At 34.1% G+C, this 20,501-nt stretch overlaps 1 protein-coding gene across 9 annotated transcripts in view; it reads right to left on the reverse strand.

Moving 5' to 3' along the window:
- Positions 1-765: 765 nt before the first annotated feature.
- Positions 766-20,501, reverse strand: part of LOC106166926 (kinesin-like protein KIF28) — a 32,158-nt gene continuing 12,422 nt past the window's right edge. Inside the window, exons 16-28 of one of the 9 annotated variants that reach the window (XM_024074524.2) lie at positions 20,223-20,425; positions 17,435-17,577; positions 16,820-16,972; positions 16,163-16,319; positions 15,069-15,086; positions 13,137-13,224; positions 12,579-12,878; positions 11,979-12,260; positions 11,464-11,631; positions 10,806-10,934; positions 7,594-7,776; positions 5,109-5,171; positions 766-2,669 (exon numbers count right to left, since the gene is read on the reverse strand). In XM_024074524.2, coding sequence (XP_023930292.2) covers positions 2,565-2,669; positions 5,109-5,171; positions 7,594-7,776; positions 10,806-10,934; positions 11,464-11,631; positions 11,979-12,260; positions 12,579-12,878; positions 13,137-13,224; positions 15,069-15,086; positions 16,163-16,319; positions 16,820-16,972; positions 17,435-17,577; positions 20,223-20,425 — 1,992 coding nt within the window. In that variant the 3' untranslated portion in view covers positions 766-2,564. Of the gene's footprint in view, positions 2,670-5,108; positions 5,172-7,593; positions 7,777-8,689; positions 8,735-9,328; positions 9,356-10,805; positions 10,935-11,463; positions 11,632-11,978; positions 12,261-12,578; positions 12,879-13,136; positions 13,225-15,068; positions 15,087-16,162; positions 16,320-16,819; positions 16,973-17,434; positions 17,578-20,222; positions 20,426-20,501 lie in introns of all 9 variants that reach the window. The other 8 variants (XM_024074525.2, XM_087010963.1, XM_087010961.1 and 5 more) reach the window with 8 other exon arrangements.

Consider the following 20,501-nt stretch of genomic DNA (forward strand, 5'->3'; position numbering starts at 1 on the left):
TAAGAAAATTTGTAAATTTGGAAATCTACAACTTTAATTTTTGGGTGTCTCTCAAAAAGCGTCTGTTACAAAATAATGGTTTTTGGCAAATTGGGTGCCCAACATTAATACAAATTGTATTTTGTTGTTTATATATATCACTTCTTTGTCATTGGTTATTTGCTGCACTGTTTAAATTTTTTTTTGTTTATTAAAATGATGGCGGGGGGGGGGGGGGGGGTAGTTTAGCCCTAGCTAAGAGAATTTTGGATCAATTAAATTGCAACTGCTTTTTTTTTTGCCATATTTAAGAAAATATGTGTAAGTCTTACTCAGGAATGCATCCGAATAGATAACAATGAAATGACTAATAGTAACCTTTCAAACTACTTGAAACAGTTATGGTGGCACTGAAGAGGATTTGGTAAAAAGTTGACTATTTGATGAATAGTTTTCTTTAATTTTCAACTGTTCTCATTGCGTAGGTTCAACATTTCTATAGAAATTTTGTTGGAAACAGTGGAATAGATATGTTGTTTATTAAGGTTGTAAATATTTTGTATCCACACAGCAGTGTAAATAAAATCGATTTAACTTTGAGAAGTTGTGTGGCCAGAAGTTTTTCTTTGATTAGAACATAAGCAAAGTAGAGTGCAGGACATGCATTTATACTTGTAAACAGCACTTCATATTGAGATATTTTAAATAAAGTGATGATGAAAAAAATTGTGGCTTGAACTTATTAAGTTAGATTTCAAATCCTTCAAAAATGCTGAACACGGGATGTACAATCAAGCTTTATTTAGTATTATAATCATCCATTCTGCATAATTTACAAAAGTAAACTGATCTGGGCACAATATTTCATGTGAAAATCACAGAAATAAAATTTGATTTATAAAAAAAAATGTAAAATTAATGCTGCATTTTTAGATAATATGTACATCTTTGCAGAAAATTGGACGGGATTTCTGATATGCTGCATCATTTTAATACGAAAATTTTAATTTCTGTAACAGTAACTTTTAAATTCCCAATGCACATTGCGAACCGTTGGTTAATAATAATCCATTTAACAGCTGGTAATATCATATGGTGAAAACAGACTGAAAAATTAAAACAAATTACACAAAAAGTGCAGTTTGAAATAATTTTACCTTGTCTATAAGTCTAATTGCACTTTTTCCAATTTGTAGCAAGAAGTGCATTTTTCACATGTAAGTCTACAAAGCCTTTGATTTTTTAGCAGCAGCTTTAACAATAGAAAATAATTTATCTGGCATAAGAGAGAGAATATTATATTACAGAACCACTGAGGAAAAAAAATCAGTAAAAGGAATTATGTACATTGGACTCTGAATACAAAAAGTGTCACCAAAAAATTGCAAATGATGCTCATTAAGTATCAGATCAATAGAGAAATAAGATCTAGAACACAGAGCCTTATGGTAAAGTTACCTTGTTTAAAAAACTGGACGGACCTGAAATGAAATACCAAGTATACACAGGTCATCTTACTTCAATATGGACAAAACCATCCACACATTATAAGAGGAAGATGCAATAAAAGAGGAAGATGCAGCTTCAGCAGCTAAAGATGCTTACAATGTATTACGACTAAGGTACACACTGATAGTGTTGAAAACACTGAACACCATGCTTTTCCTGATACACTTTGCACTGAAATGATCACAAATTATGTGCATAAAATTATTTAAAAATAATAAAAGAGATAATCTGAATATATCTGAGACCCTGCATATCGCTGAATATATTATAATATTGTTAAACACTACAACAATACAGGTACACGTACATTAAAAACGTATCACAACACAACTGAGCAATACCAGTCTCCGTTTTTTAAACAAATAAGTGCTAAATTCTTCATCCTCCTCCTCATCACAATCCACATGATCAAATTGCAATATATCAAAATATAATCTACACCAAAAGGCTATACATGATGATGTGAAAAGAGATAAATGCATAAATATATACACAGTGCATTGTAGTGATTTTCCATAAATTTAAGTGTATAGGAAAATTCTAAGACATGTAAAAATATACATTGGAATGGTTATAGTTCTACTGAACAAATAAGATACCTAGAATAAGAGAATAATTCTGTTCTCGATAGCAATTGCATTTCTTTGGTTCATTGTTTATAAGAGATATGAGTTAAGAATAAGACAAGAAGTTGTTAAAGATCACATCACTTCAAAAATTCATCAGGTTAATTAATCTAAGTATGGGCATATATGAGATTTTATATATTACATGAGGTAAAGCAGACCTACATACAGTGAACAAGTATACATATTTATTCACATCTCATAGCTCTGGCATCTGTTCAAAAGTTTGTGCATATAATGGCATCGTATTTATATGTATGTAACTTTATGAAAAAAAAAATACCTCCACAGAAAGAACCTCCACATACAAAAGTGAAATCACAGATTTCTTCAACCATTTCTGATAAAACACACAAAGAAGTTTCTCAAGGTCATTAAAAAATGAAGGTTATTCTCAAATCGCTCACAGGTGCAGTTCATTCTTCAATCAAATATATCTCTCCAATTTTTTTACTGTATAACACATGCTCTGCTTTTTCCCACTTCTTCTCCAGTTTTCCCACTTTTTACCGCACCCTTGTTTCCGTTCTGTACTGCCTTCTGAGCTTGGAGTAACTGAAAGTCGGGGAGAGAGAAATTCCATAAGACACAATGTTAATAAAGCATTAAAATGAGTGCTTTAAAATAGCTGACCGCTGTAATCACTAGAGCACATCTTCATTATAAGTAATCTGACTTTCAAACCACTGTAATTGTATCAATTTCCAATTTAAATAAATCATTTTTTACAGACACATTAAATCCTTTCACAATAAAATTGTTTCAAACAATATATTATTATTCTATTTTACAAACAAAGTGCTTGCAAATCACAGTTAAGCAATAAAGCAGACAACTCTAAAGTTATTCTGACGACCAGCTTTCAAAGCTCAAATCAAACAGCTGGAATCAAAATCAAAATCGAGGGAAATTTGTCGTCACTTTTGTGGAGATCTTGCAATGCCACTTTTGTACAGGTATAATAAGTAGGGCATGGTCAAAACATTATACATGAAAACAAACTTAAGATACACATGAATATTTCCCTTGTGTGCTTAAAGGTTCTGAAGACCAGATTATATATATATTTATACCATCTCCCTTGTGTGAGGTGCGGTCCTGTTTAGTTTGGTTCCAACTAAATCAGTTCAACATAGTCGCATTTCATTAAAGATTAGACCTTTTTTCTCTGCAGCTCATCTGACTAAGCCAAGCTAACCATATGCAGCAAATTTGGAAAATCTCTCTTTGAAGACACTCTTAGACAAACTTTCTTTTCAAGCCATGAAGCTGGCTAATTTTAGCCAAATCCAAACCACAAAAAAAGAACAATAGTCAAATATGGCTTAAAATTATTTCCATTTGCATTAGCAATTATTAGAATACCTTTAGTAGCTGACTAATCTTTATTATGCAAAAGCAACCATAATTCTGTTCTCAATAGCAGGCAATCGCGCTAGTAAACTGAGAGATTAATTTGACAGCTCTGGTTAACTCGGCAAAATCAGACAGCTTGAAGGGACATGTTGTATTAAGAATATTTCAACCTTTCAATAATGTAAATGCGACTAATGATCGGTCGTGCATGTGCTTCCGATACCCTTTAATTATCCACCCAGAGGACCAATTCAGATCATACCAAACTTTTGACCCAACTCAGAATATTACAGTTTTTTTTTCATCAAAAATAGAAAGTTAAAATTGTTATAAAAATATAATAGTTTGCTTTTCAATATTACTTATTTAGTGTCAAGTAAAAACTGGGTCAACTTTATTATTTTAGGTGAACTTACTGAGATATAGGTCAAAAGTTACAGGTAATGACCCAAGTACAAATTTGGTTCCTCTGAACGATCCTCCAGATAGGTATAATTTTGATATGTGTATAATATGGGAAACAGCTGCATGCAGAATCCAAGGGGGGTGGGGGGGGTGGGGGGTGGGGGTGCACATGGGGGTATCACATTACAACAATGCGACAATAAAATCAGTTTCCTTTTTTTTTTTTTCGCATGCTGGTGCAAACTTAACACAGGGGCATGTTCACATAGAAAATGAGGGTTTTTGTTAATTCATGCTTTGAAATGAATAAATATACTTCCTTGTTTGTAGATTTACACATCTGTCACCTCACAAGTGCAAAACTGAAAATTTAGAAACTAAAAAGGTTTGTTCAGACTGTTTCAGAGTAATAACTAATTTGGCAGAAAGATACAGAAAAAAAGTTAAAACTCAGAAACAGTCTTTACATACCACAACAGAAATACAAACAGAAGATGACAAAAGAGAGTGGAAACAGGCAGTCACCTTTTGTTTTCATGATGAAGTTTTCATTTTTACCATCTAAAATAGCTCTACAGCACCATAATTGACTGTGTCCATTTAGTAGTCAGTAAATGAACTAGTATTCCGAGGAAGACTTCGGGGCAAAACAAAAACTAAAAATTCTGCACAAGGTCAAATAGCATCTTAAATTATAACCTTTTGACAATTTTAGAAGGTAAAAAAAAAAATGAAACTTCATGATGTAATTACTGGTAGACAATAAGATGAAACATTCAGTGGATTCCATCACCTCTTCAAATGAAACAGACACCAAACTATGACACTATCACTGACCTGAAACCTTATAAATTATCCCCATAACTTGACTAAAACAACAACTTTGTTAGTGGAAATTAGTCAGGGGATTAGTTTTAACTGTTAATTACATAGGGAAAGAGTGACCTTCAGCATGAGAAATAAAATGATAGACATTAGATTCTCTGCAAAATGCTTGCTCATAATCCATAAGCAATTTCAATCGATTTTTAGTTAGTAAAGCCACTTGTAGCACAGATTGAAGCCTTGCAATATCCTTCTTCAAACAAACACAGCTTTCTTATACAAGTGTACTGATCTAAAAGCATTTTACAAACAAATTCATCCAGCACTGCCATCAAAAATATATTATTTGCTGTGTTATAATGAAGCAAATAATACTTCAAGCGTCATGATAAAAAGCAGTGCACGTACGTCACTGTGGTTTGCCTGCGATTGCTGTGACTGTTCTTCTAACGCCTTAATCCCATGTAAAACCTATAGTGATAGATCACACTGTTGATAGCAGAAAATGGTGCATTGAAGATACACTTGCTCACCTTAATACGCATTCTGGCAGTAAGTGCCACAGTGAAAAACAAGTGCTTTGCAAAGCTTTTGAATGTGATAAGTATTCATATGTGTGTGTGTGTGTGTGTGTGTGTGTGTGTGCGTGGATATGTGTGTGTGTGTGTGATAAAACATTCTATAATGCAAATACTTGATTCTGACACAAAGTTACTACTGGACAACAATTATGTACATTACTAAAAAGCCTTTGGCTTATCAATTCTTTAATTTTCTGTTAAAAATAAATTGCCCGATGTCACTTTGGTGATTCATATAGTAAACTGTAGTATCACAGGTGTGTGTGATTATTGTCCGATTTATCTTACTGTGGTGATGAAGCAATTACAAATCAAAGTACAAATTCAGTGCTTTATGAAATAATAAGAAACTGAAACTGCATAAAAATCATATGACGAAGGCAAAGTTTACAGCAAAAAGTGTATATAAAGTTATGATGAAATTTTCATAAGATATAAAAACCATCCTTTGCCACAAATAACTTGTTACAGAAGCAGTTGTTTAATTCGATAGCCTGTTCTTATTTTGGCTGAATAAACAAAGTTTAAGTAACATCATAAACAGAAATGTTTGTGGCATAGAATGGAATATGCACATAGAAAAAAATAGTAGAAAAAAATAAAAAAACAAAAAATAAAATAAAATTGGCTTAAGATATTATATACAGCTATAAAGTTGTTCAATAATAAAAACTATTTGAATAATACATAAAAGCTGCTAATAATTAAACCAATTAGTAGTTAGATGACAAATGTGCCTGTTAGTATATTTTGTTAAAATGTTAGTTTTTGAATAATATCAAAATATAAGAACCAATGGATAACCCCAAAAAGATCCAGTTATCTCAGTCATTGTAAAAGGGAAATATAAAACACTGAAGGAATCTAGGGTTATCACTACCACAGTGCATGTATAGTAACTATTACGATAACCACTTATATATTTTAGTGCACTTCATCTATTGAAAAAAAATTAGATCAATAGGAAGACTGACCAATTTCAAGCTAGCTCACTCCTATCAGTAAAATAAATAAATTAATTAATAAATTAATAACAATAAATATTAATTCCTGGAATCAATAAAATAATCAAAATCTTTCTTTTCTCTTTATATTTTGTTAATCACATTTTCCCTTCTTTTTTAATAAGATTTTATGCTAGGGTGAGCTTGCTTAGACTGAAGTTCTTCAGAGGTAAATAAAGGACAACAGTTTCCACATACATGTGTATCAAACTGTAAGAAAATAGTCTACTACAAGTATGTCGTTTTTCAGAAATACACATTACATGGTAACTTTTTTCACTTCATCACAATACAAAACTCAAAGAACCCACTGTGTTATAGAAGAAAATTACATATATATATTTAGTATTTAAACTATTAGATGAATTAAGGTCACATGCCACTGTCAAGGTCATATTCAACTTACTTTCACTTTCATTTTCTTAGGTACAAATAGGTCACAAAAGGTAAAATTCGATAAACATCACCAACACCATGGAAAGGTTCAGCTAGCATCACCAAGCAACCAAACTGATCGCTATTTACCAGGAAATCATTTTATAAAATGACTACATAAGTCGAATGTTTTCTTACTCAAGAAAATGAACTAAAATGCACTTCAAAAATGATCTATAAGTTTGCTTTCCTATTAGTATGCTTCAGTTTTCTCCTTTTTTTATGCACTTTAACTCTTACCCTACAGCAAATTGTGAATGAATTTACAAATATAATCTTTGTGGTTATTAACTAGCCTGCACAGATATATCTACTTCATTTAGTATGACTCATCTTTCTGAGAAATTCTCTCAGACAAATAAGCTTTGCAAAACAATCCGAGCTAAGCTCTCTACCCCCCTCCCCATTAAAAAAAAAATAAATTAAAAAAAAAAAATAAATAAATAAATAAATAAATAAATAAATAAATAAATAAATAAAAAGGTTCCAACAACAGGTCACTTTATAACCAACTGAAAATCCAGCAGATTGAAGTACTACAGTTTGTATGGCAATGTCATCTGAACCTTAACCTCGTTTTAAACTGTGCCTGGAAATACTTCAAGATGACAATGACAGTGACCAATGACACCCAAGAGTCACATGCGACTATGAAAGAGACAGATGAAAAAAAAAAAAAAAAAAAGGTCACGAGACTAATTCGACTAATTCTGACACTCACAACGTTAAAGTTCAATAATGACAGAGAAGAAAACATCGAGGAAAAAATACAAAGAGAACTCCAGCCCAAAAGAGAAATAATAAAGCCACCAGTTTTGCACTTGTTGGGTATTAACGCCATCAATGGGACGCCAATGACTAACAGTCACTTACTTCGTTAATTTTGGCTTTATTTTCTGATATCTGAGCTAATCCATTTTCACCATGATGTTTGGTTAAATTTTCATAGTCCACAAACCCATCATTTTCACGAGCTTCTGCCACAAAATCTTTCTCTTCCTCTCCAAACACAAACAGACTGATCGTATCATCTGCTTGTTTTATATTACTTTTTGACTGAAATCAAAAAGACATCAACCACAGTTCAATAAAATGTGCACCCTATGAGGAAAACCATGTGCATTTCGTACAGACCGGGTCAAAATCTTTCAGGAGATCAGCTGCTGATTGGCCCAAAAATTGACCACTCAGAATTAACCATAATTCTGATTGGCCAATTAAAAACTTGATGCAGTCACACAAACAAGTATGAACTAGAACCTGGTTTGAATATAGACCTACTCTAATGATATAGCACTTCAAATGCCACTTTTTGACAATGCAACCCTGGCATAATTTTATGTAAAAGTTGATGTATAATGCGACTTCTATTTTTTATCTTTAAGTTAACTTTCTAATCGAACTGGTGTTAAATAGTGATGTTCATGTCTACCCAATGCTTTAAGCTTTAAAAGTCCTTTCCAACATATTCATGTATGCTTAGCCAACAAGTAACCAAATACCTCTGAAATGCATGGGCTAATTTTCCTTTCAATGTGGATATAAATAGAAATGGCTACTTACATGACCAATAAGAAAGGGGGGTGGGGGGTGGGGGGGTGGAACAATATGAAATTTGGAAGTGGTCTATTAATAGGCATGAAAAGTTCTAGTTAATAAGTTTGCATGTTGTGTGCTGCTACAAGTTAACCTGGAATTTGATCTATGATATATTAAATTTTTATCATCAAATGTTCATTACAACTATAATATGTGAAAAAAATCAAAACATGTGACCATTATCTCTAATCAAGGAGACCATATACACGATACACCTCCTTGTTTTAATGTAGCACATGTATACAAAATCCTCCCATGGGGTCTAGCATCCAACTAAGCACTCTTTATAGGTAAAGCCAGTTATCATCCTATATTTGTCCTGCTTATAAGGAGCATAATAGATACAGTAACTACAAGTTATTAGTCTTACATTCTCAGAGGAGTTAGCTTCGTAGGTCTTGTGTGCTTGTATAACCTAGTGTGTTAGAACAAAATGTGAAATAAAAAAAAAAACAAAAACATAACAGTACTGTTAGTGAAATCAACATGAAATAATGTGAAATGTCACACAGCTTGAGAAAAAGTGAGAAAATGCTCATAGAAGCTTCTGACAGCCTACAGACTGAAGGTGTATTTTTCTTTCTACTAGTACAAGCGTTGTAATAGACTATAATACTTTGGTATGTAAGCTTTATAAGACAGGCAAAGCTCAGTGCAAGGCTTCTTCAACTTTCCTCACAATGTAGGATTGAACTGACAAATTATATTATTTCAAGAAAATATCGACTTAAATTTTATAATTTCAAAATTTTATTAACATTCTATAATTCTATTGCACTTTTGTGAACCTATTGCACTTTTGTGAACAGGAGTGAAATAGTTCAGAATAATGAAATATACATATTTCATTTCATTTCAAACTGTTCAAATTCGGTCCTGAATAGTTTTTTTTCCTGATGAGGAAGGCACGCACAGAGCAACTTTCCTATTTTTTTTCTAAATCTTGCTCAGTAATATACTATAAGCCATACAAGAGATAGAGAAATTGCAAGAGCAGTTCTGTAACTACCTGGGCCATCTTATACCCCTTCAACATCTAGGAAAAGGAAGTAAGAAACAATATAATGGAATGTAAAAAGCAAAATAAAGATAATTGATAAAGCCATGCAAAATAAATAAATAAATAAATAAATAAATAAATAAATAAATAAATAAATAAAACTGAAAAGTAAATCAATTCTTTGCCATGTAACTAAGGTCAATTCATCTGCAGAGAAAGCAAGATTTTTTAAAAAAGAAAACAGCTTATTCAAAGATTTGTTTTCAAAAGATGCACATTGACTTTCATTTAAAAGCTAGCTGTAATAAGAGAGACATTGCCTATGACACCAAGCATGAATTGCTATGAAATCATAATACAAAACTACAATATTGCTTGTGGAAAATTACAACTATGTTATAATAGTTTATAGCAGGTAAAAGCTTTGCGATCTTTGAAATTGATTCATATGACTAAGATTATAATTTATATTTAACGCAGTTGCATAGTAGATGAAAAAGAATACTAAAAGCATTGTAGGGTGACTCCGTCACATCCAATATGCCTAAAAATACTGCTTGTAATTGGTGTACTTTTATAATATCCAAACATTATTCATTTCTTTTATAATATTCAAATTATTGTCAACATCGCCTTAATCTAGCCTTTATTTAACCAAACTCACATAACAAACAATTGACAGATCAAATCATTTCAATTAAATACTTTTGAGGGGAGCTGTGGAAAATAAATACATAAATAAAATTACGTAATTATGCACTTTTTTCATTCCAACTTTTAACCATAAAAATTCTTTAATTTGAATTATCCTCTTTTTTGGTAAGACTCCATGTCAGCTAAAATTGCTAAGGATAAAAAATTCAGTAACAAAATGCCAGAGTTATTCTATGTGAATGTCTCAAAGTAAATAGACATTCTAGTTCATATTCAATCAAATTTGGAGAAAATCTTAAAAGCCGTCCAAATCATTGATAAAAATGACTATTTCAGGCTTTATATCTCAAATGCCTATTTTAAAGTGCAGGATCCTCATGTGAAATCTGAGACACCTGGCAACTATACAAACATTGGCCACTTTACTTGGGTTATTTGGACCCAAAGCAATTTTAACTTAAAAGTCTTAACTCAGTTCTACATCACCATCATCACATACATAGGGTGCATTGGCAATGAATCTATTGTGCTAGCTAACTCTCGCTGATTAAAATCAGATTCACAATATAACACCCCCTCTTGTGTCCAATGTACTCATATGATCAAGTGTTCATCTAACTGCATTCAGCTAGAGTCCCAGTGGAGCAACTGTGCAGTAGCTAGTACAACAGCTTCATTGCGAACACATCCACATTAACAATTTACTGATGGACTATAACTCAATAAACAGATTAAAGCAACATCTCAATGATACACTCAGTCTATTTATAACCAGTAACAGAGTGGTCAACTGTCTGGAATGACCATGTCCACTACCACATCCACTACATACCTTATTCAACATCTGGACCCTGGTCTTGAGTTTGGTCCCAGTGCTGTGGGCGAGGGCATGAACAGCCCGGTGGAATGCCAAAAAGTCCTGTTCTTCTGGTTTTTTGTTGCCCCATTCCTCGCACATTTGCTGGAATAAATTTTAATTCAATTAATTTAAAAACTAAACTTTTGTTTTGAATCCAATCTTTAATTTTTACAATTCAACTTTGAAACAGTTTCAGTACTTGCTTGTCTTGCAGTAATGTTCAAGTGTGTATATTTAACTAGACTAATTGTATTATGTATAATTATGTGCCTTTATTATGGATAAAACACGCGTCACTGTTAAACTGTGGAATATATGCAATATGCAAGTCTTGAGTAAATCAAAATTTTAAAGCTCTTTTATTTTTTGAGACAAATTTTTATAATGTACCAGGGGTACGTATAATTATTTATCTTCTTACAGATTAATTATGTTATTATAATTAATAACATCACTGATACATTGTATTATAAAAGCAATGTATAAGTTTTGAATAACATGTTTCAAGCTTTTAAAATTTTTGAGACAAATTTTGTTTCTAGAAATTTATATATAATCAATATATCTTGTTCAATTACATATGAAAAATTACCATACCAGGCAATGAACCCTATCTTAGTCCAAAAGTTACCTGTAATCTCCGTTCCTTCTGTTCCAGCCTTTCATATTTCCTCAGAACCAACTGGTACTCAGATTTCAGAAGAGCGCTCTGGTCTCGTTCTGGGTCCAGACCAAACGTGGTGTTTCGCCTGTGCATCTCTGACTGAGGACTGGTCATGTTTTCCATCTGACGTAATTCCTGTTGAGGGGAGGGGGATTAAATACATTTTGATACATTAGTTGAAGTTGAAAAAAATTAAATATAAGATGTTTTTAATGTATGGTGAGACATAAATCGACAAATAATTATATCAATAAATAAATCAATAAATTTATAATCCTTGTAAGTGAAGAAACTGGTCAATTAAGCCCTTAAATTATTGTATTCTTCATTCTTTTTTTTTAAAAAGGTACACAAATTTCAAAACCATTTTTAGTAAGACACTAAACCTCAAACAATTTGATAACCAAAGTAACTGCAAGCCTTGGTTCCTTTTACCAAAATATATTTTAAGTTCAAAGATTAATTTTAAATTCAAAACGTACCTTTGTGGTCATTTTCATAAGTTTGGGATCAGGCGTGGAATCCTCTTGCAGCCCATACATCATAAGGGTGATACACTTGGTTTCAAAGTTATCTAAATGTTCCTGTGTTATAACTGGTATTGAGAAAACTTTACTGTGGTTGAACACAGGACTGAGGGACCCTCGGACCATTGGGGTCTCAGTGTATTCTTCAGTCTCGCCTTGAACGGTTGGGACTTTGTACTTGATTCGTACTCCCTTGGAGAACCTTGCTTTGTGAACTTCCGCTTTTTGTACAGTTACCTGAAGGATCAAGGGATATAACTCGTATCAGTATTGAGAAAGGATCATAAATACAATCTCTACTTTTTGGTTTTAAATTATTTAGTTACCTGAAAGACCAGGGGTGGTAAAATGTGAATTTAATAAATAATATTTTCTTTTAAATGTGGTACATGTGATAACGAATTGCCAGTGAAAGACAAAACACATTCTCATTCTTTTTTTTTTCCACTTCAAATCTGGAAAAACATTATCTTGGGAAAATTTATTTTCCTCACTCAAAAGATCAAAGTAAATTTATTATATTAAATAAAAATACAAAAACACAGCCCCACCCACCTTATAATGGTAAGGTTTCCCCAGTAAATCCTCGGGAGAATCCACAAAGGAATCGTCATCCAAGTCATTTCCTTTAGCATTACATGGAGCCACAACTACCATGATGGTGCCTTCCTCCTGGCCCTTATAGTCTGTCACGGTCAGTGTGTCCTCGAAGTCCAGGGCGTAACCCAGAGACTGTAGAAATACATTGGCTGTTCCGATGAGAACGTCCTCCGTTGGCTCCCAGAATGGATCTTCCTCCTTTGGCAGGTTTTTGACGGCAGCGTCTTCTCCATCCAGGAACCTCTGGTAGAGCTCCTATAAAGAATATACAGGATAACATTATTTTATTTATTAGTGACATGGATTACAAGATAGAAACATTCAATGCTTTTCTGGTAAACAATCCATTGCGTCTTATGCAAAATACCTGCTAATTAACTGTGTGTGCGTGCATGAATGTGCGTGCATGCCTGTGTTATGACACACAATTTTTCCCTGCTAATTTAACAATTTTATTGAAACTGGGATACAAGTTCATCTTGCAGTCAGCGCCACCTATCTTCTAATCCCCACCTGAGCCAGATATCGTCTGTTCATGAACTTTCCTCTCTCCCACAACCAAGTATTCCCATTCAACAGGTTTTTCATTTTCACCATCACTCTGAAGAAAAATTATAAACAGATCATTAACTGTCAAAATTCTTCCGAAATAATTCACTTGCACACTGACTACTTCAAGCAAGCAAGAATTAGCAGCAGGAAGGCTATAATAATGTATTTAAAACAATATCAGAACTGTTGCTCTTTCAGCATTTTTTTTTCAACATAAGCACGATAGCATGTTTGAGAAGCAATTTTTTTTATAAATTCACACAACTGATTTAATGGTTTTCATTAAACAATACTAAGCATTATCTGCTTTCCAAAATTTAACTATAGACAGAATTTGTGCATAAGACATTACTTTCTTTTATTTCTATGAAACCCAAATTACAAAATGTTGATGGCTTCATGTAAATTCCAGTGGTTTGTTGTAAGATAATATATAGGAAGAAATATTTCTGCAGGGAAGTTCAATACATACAACCATCAAGATTTGACATGTGTAGCTATGACAAGAAATGGACAATGTGTTCAAATATCACAGCAAAGTGCTTCAATTAAAGAACCAAATTGTTCAAACAATACACAACCTAAAAAAAAAAAAAATGCACACGTGCTCCACGATATCACTGCAAACAGTATCCAATATCAAAATTTCACGATTCTGTTCTTCAAAGTTGCACTTAAAATTGCTACCAGAAGACATCTGGATGATTTCCAGAAAATATTCTCATAACATGACTGTATAAAATTAACATTTTAGTTTGTATACCTGTAAGTGTTAGGGGGAATTTTAAAATGTCCTATGTAAAATGAAACAAGAAATTTTCCCATTATATCCTTATCTTTTCTTTTTTTTTCTTTCTTTTTCTTTCTTTTATTTATTTATTTTTTTTTTGGGGGGGGGGGGAAACAACTACATGCATTAAAAGTTGCAGGCTTGGGTTTGAGCTCTATCAACTATACTGGGTATAGCAAGCAATTCTTGGCATAAACTTCAAGGCTTTTTAATTAGCACAGACCATTTTACACTGGCTTCCATTATAGCACAAAAAATTGGCATCAATAAGATTTGAATCTCCTAGATCAATATGAACCCCACCTTGAAAATGAAGATAATTTCTAGTTCACCATGAGGAAAAATTTGGGGCTCACTTTACATGAAAGTGGCTTGAGGACACCATGAAATTTGTACTAATGGAATCCCAGCGATTCTGTCAGGCATTATGAAGAACATCTTCAGTGTTACGTTTACGCTTATTCTAATTAAAATCAGACCTCAGAATCTTTATCAAACAAGACCAGGCCATTTTAATCAGAATGGTCACAAATCACTCATGAGTTTCAAAGTCTAATGGAAACTCTCCCAGCTGACTCATTATCGCTCATGTACATAAAAAGATGAAAGAGGGCCTTTATAAAATCCTAAAAATGGCAAGCTGCAGGGACGCGGTGCAGCTTTAAAAGTGGAGACAAGGGGTAAAAATACCAGGGTGGATTGCAATGAGGCCATCTTCTGGGTCTTCTGGGTCGCCTGGACAGATTTTCAAGCTTACATTGATGGGTATCTAATTTTCCCATTGAAAGACAGTCAAAAAAAGAGGATGGATCAACAAAGATAATTTGGAAGACTGTCTGAATTTTCTCTAGATCCACCCCTGAATACAAAACCCAAATATCCAAATTTTGAGGGGACTTTCATCAATCTACAAGTATTGTGGGAGGCATGTTTGTGCAGGGTTTGGGAGAGTGTTCATTAGAAAGCTCAACTGACAGTGATGTGCACTACAAATGAGCAGAAAAAAATATAGAAATAAAAAAAAAGAAAATGAAAAAGTAAAACCACTGCAATCCAATGTTGATATCACAAAAGCAGTGCAATAAAAAGGCTTGGCTGTATACCTGATCCCAGCTTCACCACTGCTCAAAGAAGAAAATAATTAAAATTTTATTAATTAACCAAAGAGCTACAATCTACAAAATAAAAAGGTCTAAGATTAAGGAAGCTGTAATTGCCATAAAAGTAAAATTTTTGTTATAAGCTGTGAGCTTTTCTATCAAAATGTTAAATTCTACCAAAACAATGAACAAAAATGGAAAACCTATCTTTATCCCACACCCCTACTGAAATTTCTATATAAAATACACACATGCTCCTAAAAAGTTCTTTTCTCCAGCTTGAAAATTTTTTCTCCAAAATTTGGAATCATATTGCCAACTACCCTGCCACACACACAATATACCCGAGAATATTGCAAAAAAAAAAAAATAATAATAATAAAAAATAATAAAATGACACCAAAAATCAGGATAAAATATAATGAACACCTAGCAATTGCACTATCTATTTGAATTTGTTAATTTGAAGAGAAAAACAACTATATCCCAACTTACTTAACACCACTATAATAAAGAAAAAAACAAAAACAATACCAAATATGAGTGACGGATACTTTTTCACAACACAAATCATGGAAATAATCTACACAACACAGATGATAATTGTTTACATATAGCATGCTTTCTAAAAATGTTAAAATCTACTCTTTACGATGCTTAAGATCACAAACAGAGTGGTACATAAATATATTGAAATTCTACAGTCAAATGTGTTTTGTATGTAATTTGCATATGACCATAATGGGCAATGCTGAACATTCATGAAAAATCAGTTAAAACTGTAAAAACTGTGATCAATAATTACACTATAACTGTCCAGAGACAGATCATAAATTATGGACAGTGTATTGAAATTTTTTAATATATTTTCCTTTAAAAACCTCCATACAAATAAAAAATCTCTTTAAATTTATAAATCTATACTTATAACAAAAAACGTAAGTTTTTCTCCTGATTTCAATTTCTTACAATTTACTTTTACTAAAACCATTCAATATCTCACACTAAATCTTTCTCAGTAATAAAAAAGTTTTAAAGAGATATAACTTGAACTGTGAATTGGGAAACCCTAAACCAAAAATAACATAAATACTCACGAAGTTCCCTTGTTGCCAGCCACACCTCCCTCTTGTGCTGCGGAGGAGATGAGAACAACCTCGAAGGACCTGTGCTTATCCAGCTCCTCAGAGATGGCATTGACTTCTGTCACCATTGGCAAAATCTCCAGAACTTGCTCCTGGGCGATCTGTTGTTCTGTAGGAGGAAAAGATTTACGATTTTAAAATACATGTGCAGGGACAGTTATTGAACTAGGTTGGGTTCTTCAACAACTTAAGATAAGAGTTTCTTTAGCCAATTATAAAAAGCGGAAATCATTGGGAAACCCCAAACAAACAGCGCTTACCATCTATTTTGTCTTTGTAAACTCCTCAATATTTGTATAATGCTTATAAATATATGTGTGAGGACTAACATCTTTAAAATTGGTTAATGTTATAAATTATGGAATAGTCACAATAATGTCAAATGGGCTAGCAAAAAAATAAGGTATTATACTAGAACTATGCTAGGATCGCCCTAAACAACTAAAATCAACATAGATGTAAAAATTATCAAACACAAGCCGAAAAACTTTCATACCGTTAGCTTAGGGCCAACCTGGACGTAGGCCTTCATCAGACTGATGTGAGCAGATGTTGACATTCATTCACAACTAAAATCATGCTAAAGAAAAAAAAAATGTGTTCACTAACCTTTGGATAACCCTGCGCCAGATCCAGTAGCAAAACCTTTAGCCTGAGCAATCTCCTTCTGAGCAAACTCCCAGTCTAGTTTGGAATCTGGGGGCGTCCCCTCAGGGGCGTTGGGTTTCTGGGCATTGTAGAACACGTACATGTGATTGGAGCCTGGAACAGAAAGCAATGATCATTTATCAGGGGCGGAGCCAGAGATATTTTCTGACAGTCTTCCAAATTATCTTTGTTGACCTGTCCTCCATTTTTTACCATCTTCAGACAGAAAAAATTAGATACCTGTCAGTGTAAACTTTAAAATGTGACCATCTTTTGGAAGACCCAGAAGACAGCCTCAATTCATCCCTGATTATAGTGAACATTTATTGGATAAGATTTATTACGACAAGGTGGAAGAGAAAATGAATGCATTTTCTGTGGTTCCTTGACAGTTTTATAGTACACACACACAATCATTGTTCATTACTCTATAAAAACAGGCACGACAATGTAAGTGAACTTTCTATAACTGATCTTAGGTAAAAGTAGTCCACTTTAAAATTATTTTGTCTGACAATTAAGACCAGCTTTCATTCAAAAAGTCTTTTTCGAGCCCAGTTCCTGCCCTATACCCACCGAACAACACCCTGTCTTTGTGTGCCAGGGGGCGCGGTCCCGTCAGAGGCATTCCATTCACTTTGATCTTGGCCCCCTTGGCGCCAGGCTTGATTTCATAATCACCTCCAGAGTTAGTGACGACAGCATGCTGTTTCATTATGCTGATAAAACAACATTTTGTCATTAAAATTTCATGTATTTTAAGCCATTTACAAACACAAATGTTTACGGTAAAGTCTTGAAAATTTCGTCGTTCTTGAAAATTTCGTCGATAGACGATTTTCCGCCGACGTAATTTTTTCCCTTTGAAAACTTCGTCGACCTTGAAAATGAGGTACTGGATAATTTTTGAAAAGTTCGTCACCAAATATGGCCGTGTTGTCCAGCTCAAACATGAAGGTAATGCATCAGTTGATTCAAGACAATGATACGATCAGGATATCATTGCCGATAACATTCTCAATGGGAGATAGGAACAATAGTGCGCCCCTGCGAGCGGTTACTCACAATATAGATGGTTTAGATGTGAATTCCCGTTCTCAATTGCGGGAACGTCGGCCTTTTGTCTTTAGTTGCATTACTATTACCTGGCTTAAGGTGCGTTATCAAGCCGGCAAATAGAAGTCACAGGCCGCGGCTTTGTCATTTCAATGATTTGTAACGCCGTTATTGTTATCGGCGGCTGTCCTAAATGAGGAAGACACAATGAAAAAATCAAGATATTATCTCGAAATGAAATGTACCCGTCACTTCTATTCATGTCCATGTTCAATTTAGGACCATTTAACGATTACCTGGTTCGTACATGGAGATCGTTCACAATGCGAATGGGAGGAGATGGCAATTTTCATATCTTCAGCGGAGAATCGTTCGCGTTATATCGTCAACAGATCGTTCGCGATCCAAACGAGACGAGAAGATAATGTTCATATTTGTAGCGGACTCCGTTCGCATAAGATCATCAACGGGAGATCGTTTGCGATTCGAGAGAGACGAAAAGGCAATCTTCATATCTTCAGCGGGAGATCGTTCGCGATGTAAGCGAGAATAAAATGCACTTTTCATATTTGTTCAAGGGAACTTCGTTCGTGGAAGATCGTCAGCAGGAGATCATTATTTTAACCCCTCTCCCCCTTTGAATTTTATAAATAATATATATTTTTCATTTTATCTTTAACCTCCCCTTCCCCCGCTCACGGCATATCTTCAGCGGAGAATCGTTCGCGTAATATCGTCAGGACTTTGTTCACGTAAGATCGTCAGAGGGAGATCGTTCGCGATCCGAGCGAGACGAAAAGGCAATTTTCATATCATCATTGGGAGATCGTTCGCGATGTAAGCAAGAATGAAATGCAATTTGCATATTAGTTCAGGGGATTTAGGAAACTTTGATCGCGGAAGATCGTCAGCGGGAGATTATTTAAACCCCCCCCACTTACACACACACTTTGGATTTTTAAAAAATATTCATTTTCATTTGATCTTCAATCCGCCCCCTTCCCCCGCTCACGGTATATCTTCGGCGGAGAATCGTTCGCGTAATATCCTCAGGACTTTGTTCGCGTAAGATCATATCAGAGCTTGACGTAAAGGCAATTTTCATATCTTCATCGGGAGATTGTTCGCGATGTAAGCAATAATAAAATGCAGTTTTCATATTAGTTCAAGGAACTTAGTTTGCGAACGATCGTCAGCGGGAGATCATTATTTTAACCCCGCCTCCCCCTTTGAATATTATAAAGAATATATATATTTAGTTTTATCTTTAACCCCCCTTCCCCGCTCACGGCATATCTTCGGCGGAGAATCGTTTGCGTACTATCGTCAGGACTTTGTTCGCGTAAAATCGTCAGAGGGAGATCGTTCGCGATCCGAGGGAGACGAAAAAGCAATTTTTATATCATCATTGGGAGATCGTCCGCGATGTAAGCAAAAATGAAATGCAATTTTCATATTAGTTCAAGGGATTTAGGGAACTTCGTTCGCGGAAGATCGTCAGCGGGAGATCGTTCGCGATCTTTGCTAGACGAAAAGGCAATTTTCACGTCTTCATCGGGAGATTGTTCGCGATGTAAGCAATAATAAAATGCAGTTTTCATATTAGTTCAAGGAACTTAAATTGCGGAAGATCGTCAACGGGAGATCATTATTTCAACTCCCTGTAAATTTTTAGGAAGTTACAGATGGTAATTTTAGAAGGCCTGACACTCAATCCTGGGAAAAGCCCTGCATGCAACAAACGTTCCCAAGTGCGTTATTTTTTTTAACATGTTGCGCCCAGGTTATGATGCAAGGTTGCAATTAGGCTTATCTTGATCCTTCTCCTCTATCAGGAGGTATGTTTCTTACCGAGAAAATAATTCTCAACATGTTTTCGGGTACAGTAAGTTAAATATAACTTAATCGAGATGCACTAATAAATAGATTATTATTTACCACCAGAAAATGACTTAGGAAGTATTAATAAATATCTCACCATATAGGAGGGTCAAAGATAACAGTCGCTAAGAATAAAAGCCCAAAGGCCGGATTTTTGAAAATTTCGTCATACCCAGGAGTCGGGGAGAGGTAATTTTGAAAAATTAGTCGGATTTACACAATTAAAAATATTAATTAATTTTTAAGCGACGAAATTTTCAAGACTTTACCGTATTCATGCAAGCGTAGTATGGAAATGGTTTTGAAAGTGTTTACAGTGATTTTTTTTTACCTTCTCTACAATTACTTTAATCCCTGTGGACGGAAAAACTGTCTGTAACTAATACAAATATTTTTTCACAGACAAAACATTTATGACTTCCCTCACCTCAATCCACTGAGACAGATATCTGGCATGGGCTCGGCATCTTTGCGTCCAATTGTGACCTCTGGTTTCTCAAGAAAGTAGTAGACTTTGCTAGAGAGCATGGGGTCTTCATTCAGATTGACAAAGTGGGAAACTGTACTCTTTTTGTTGGAGGTTGCCTTTCCTCCCGAATCTGTCTCGGCCTCCTGTCTGCTCTGTTTCACCTGGAGGTTGAAATTACAGTACTTCGTTTAACTTTAAGTTAAAGTACTATCTTAATACGGAAAACAATTAAAAATT

This window comes from Lingula anatina, chromosome 4, assembly GCF_051362555.1.
Source record: "Lingula anatina isolate TDL-2025a chromosome 4, LinAna3.0, whole genome shotgun sequence".
Classification (NCBI taxonomy): domain Eukaryota; kingdom Metazoa; phylum Brachiopoda; class Lingulata; order Lingulida; family Lingulidae; genus Lingula; species Lingula anatina.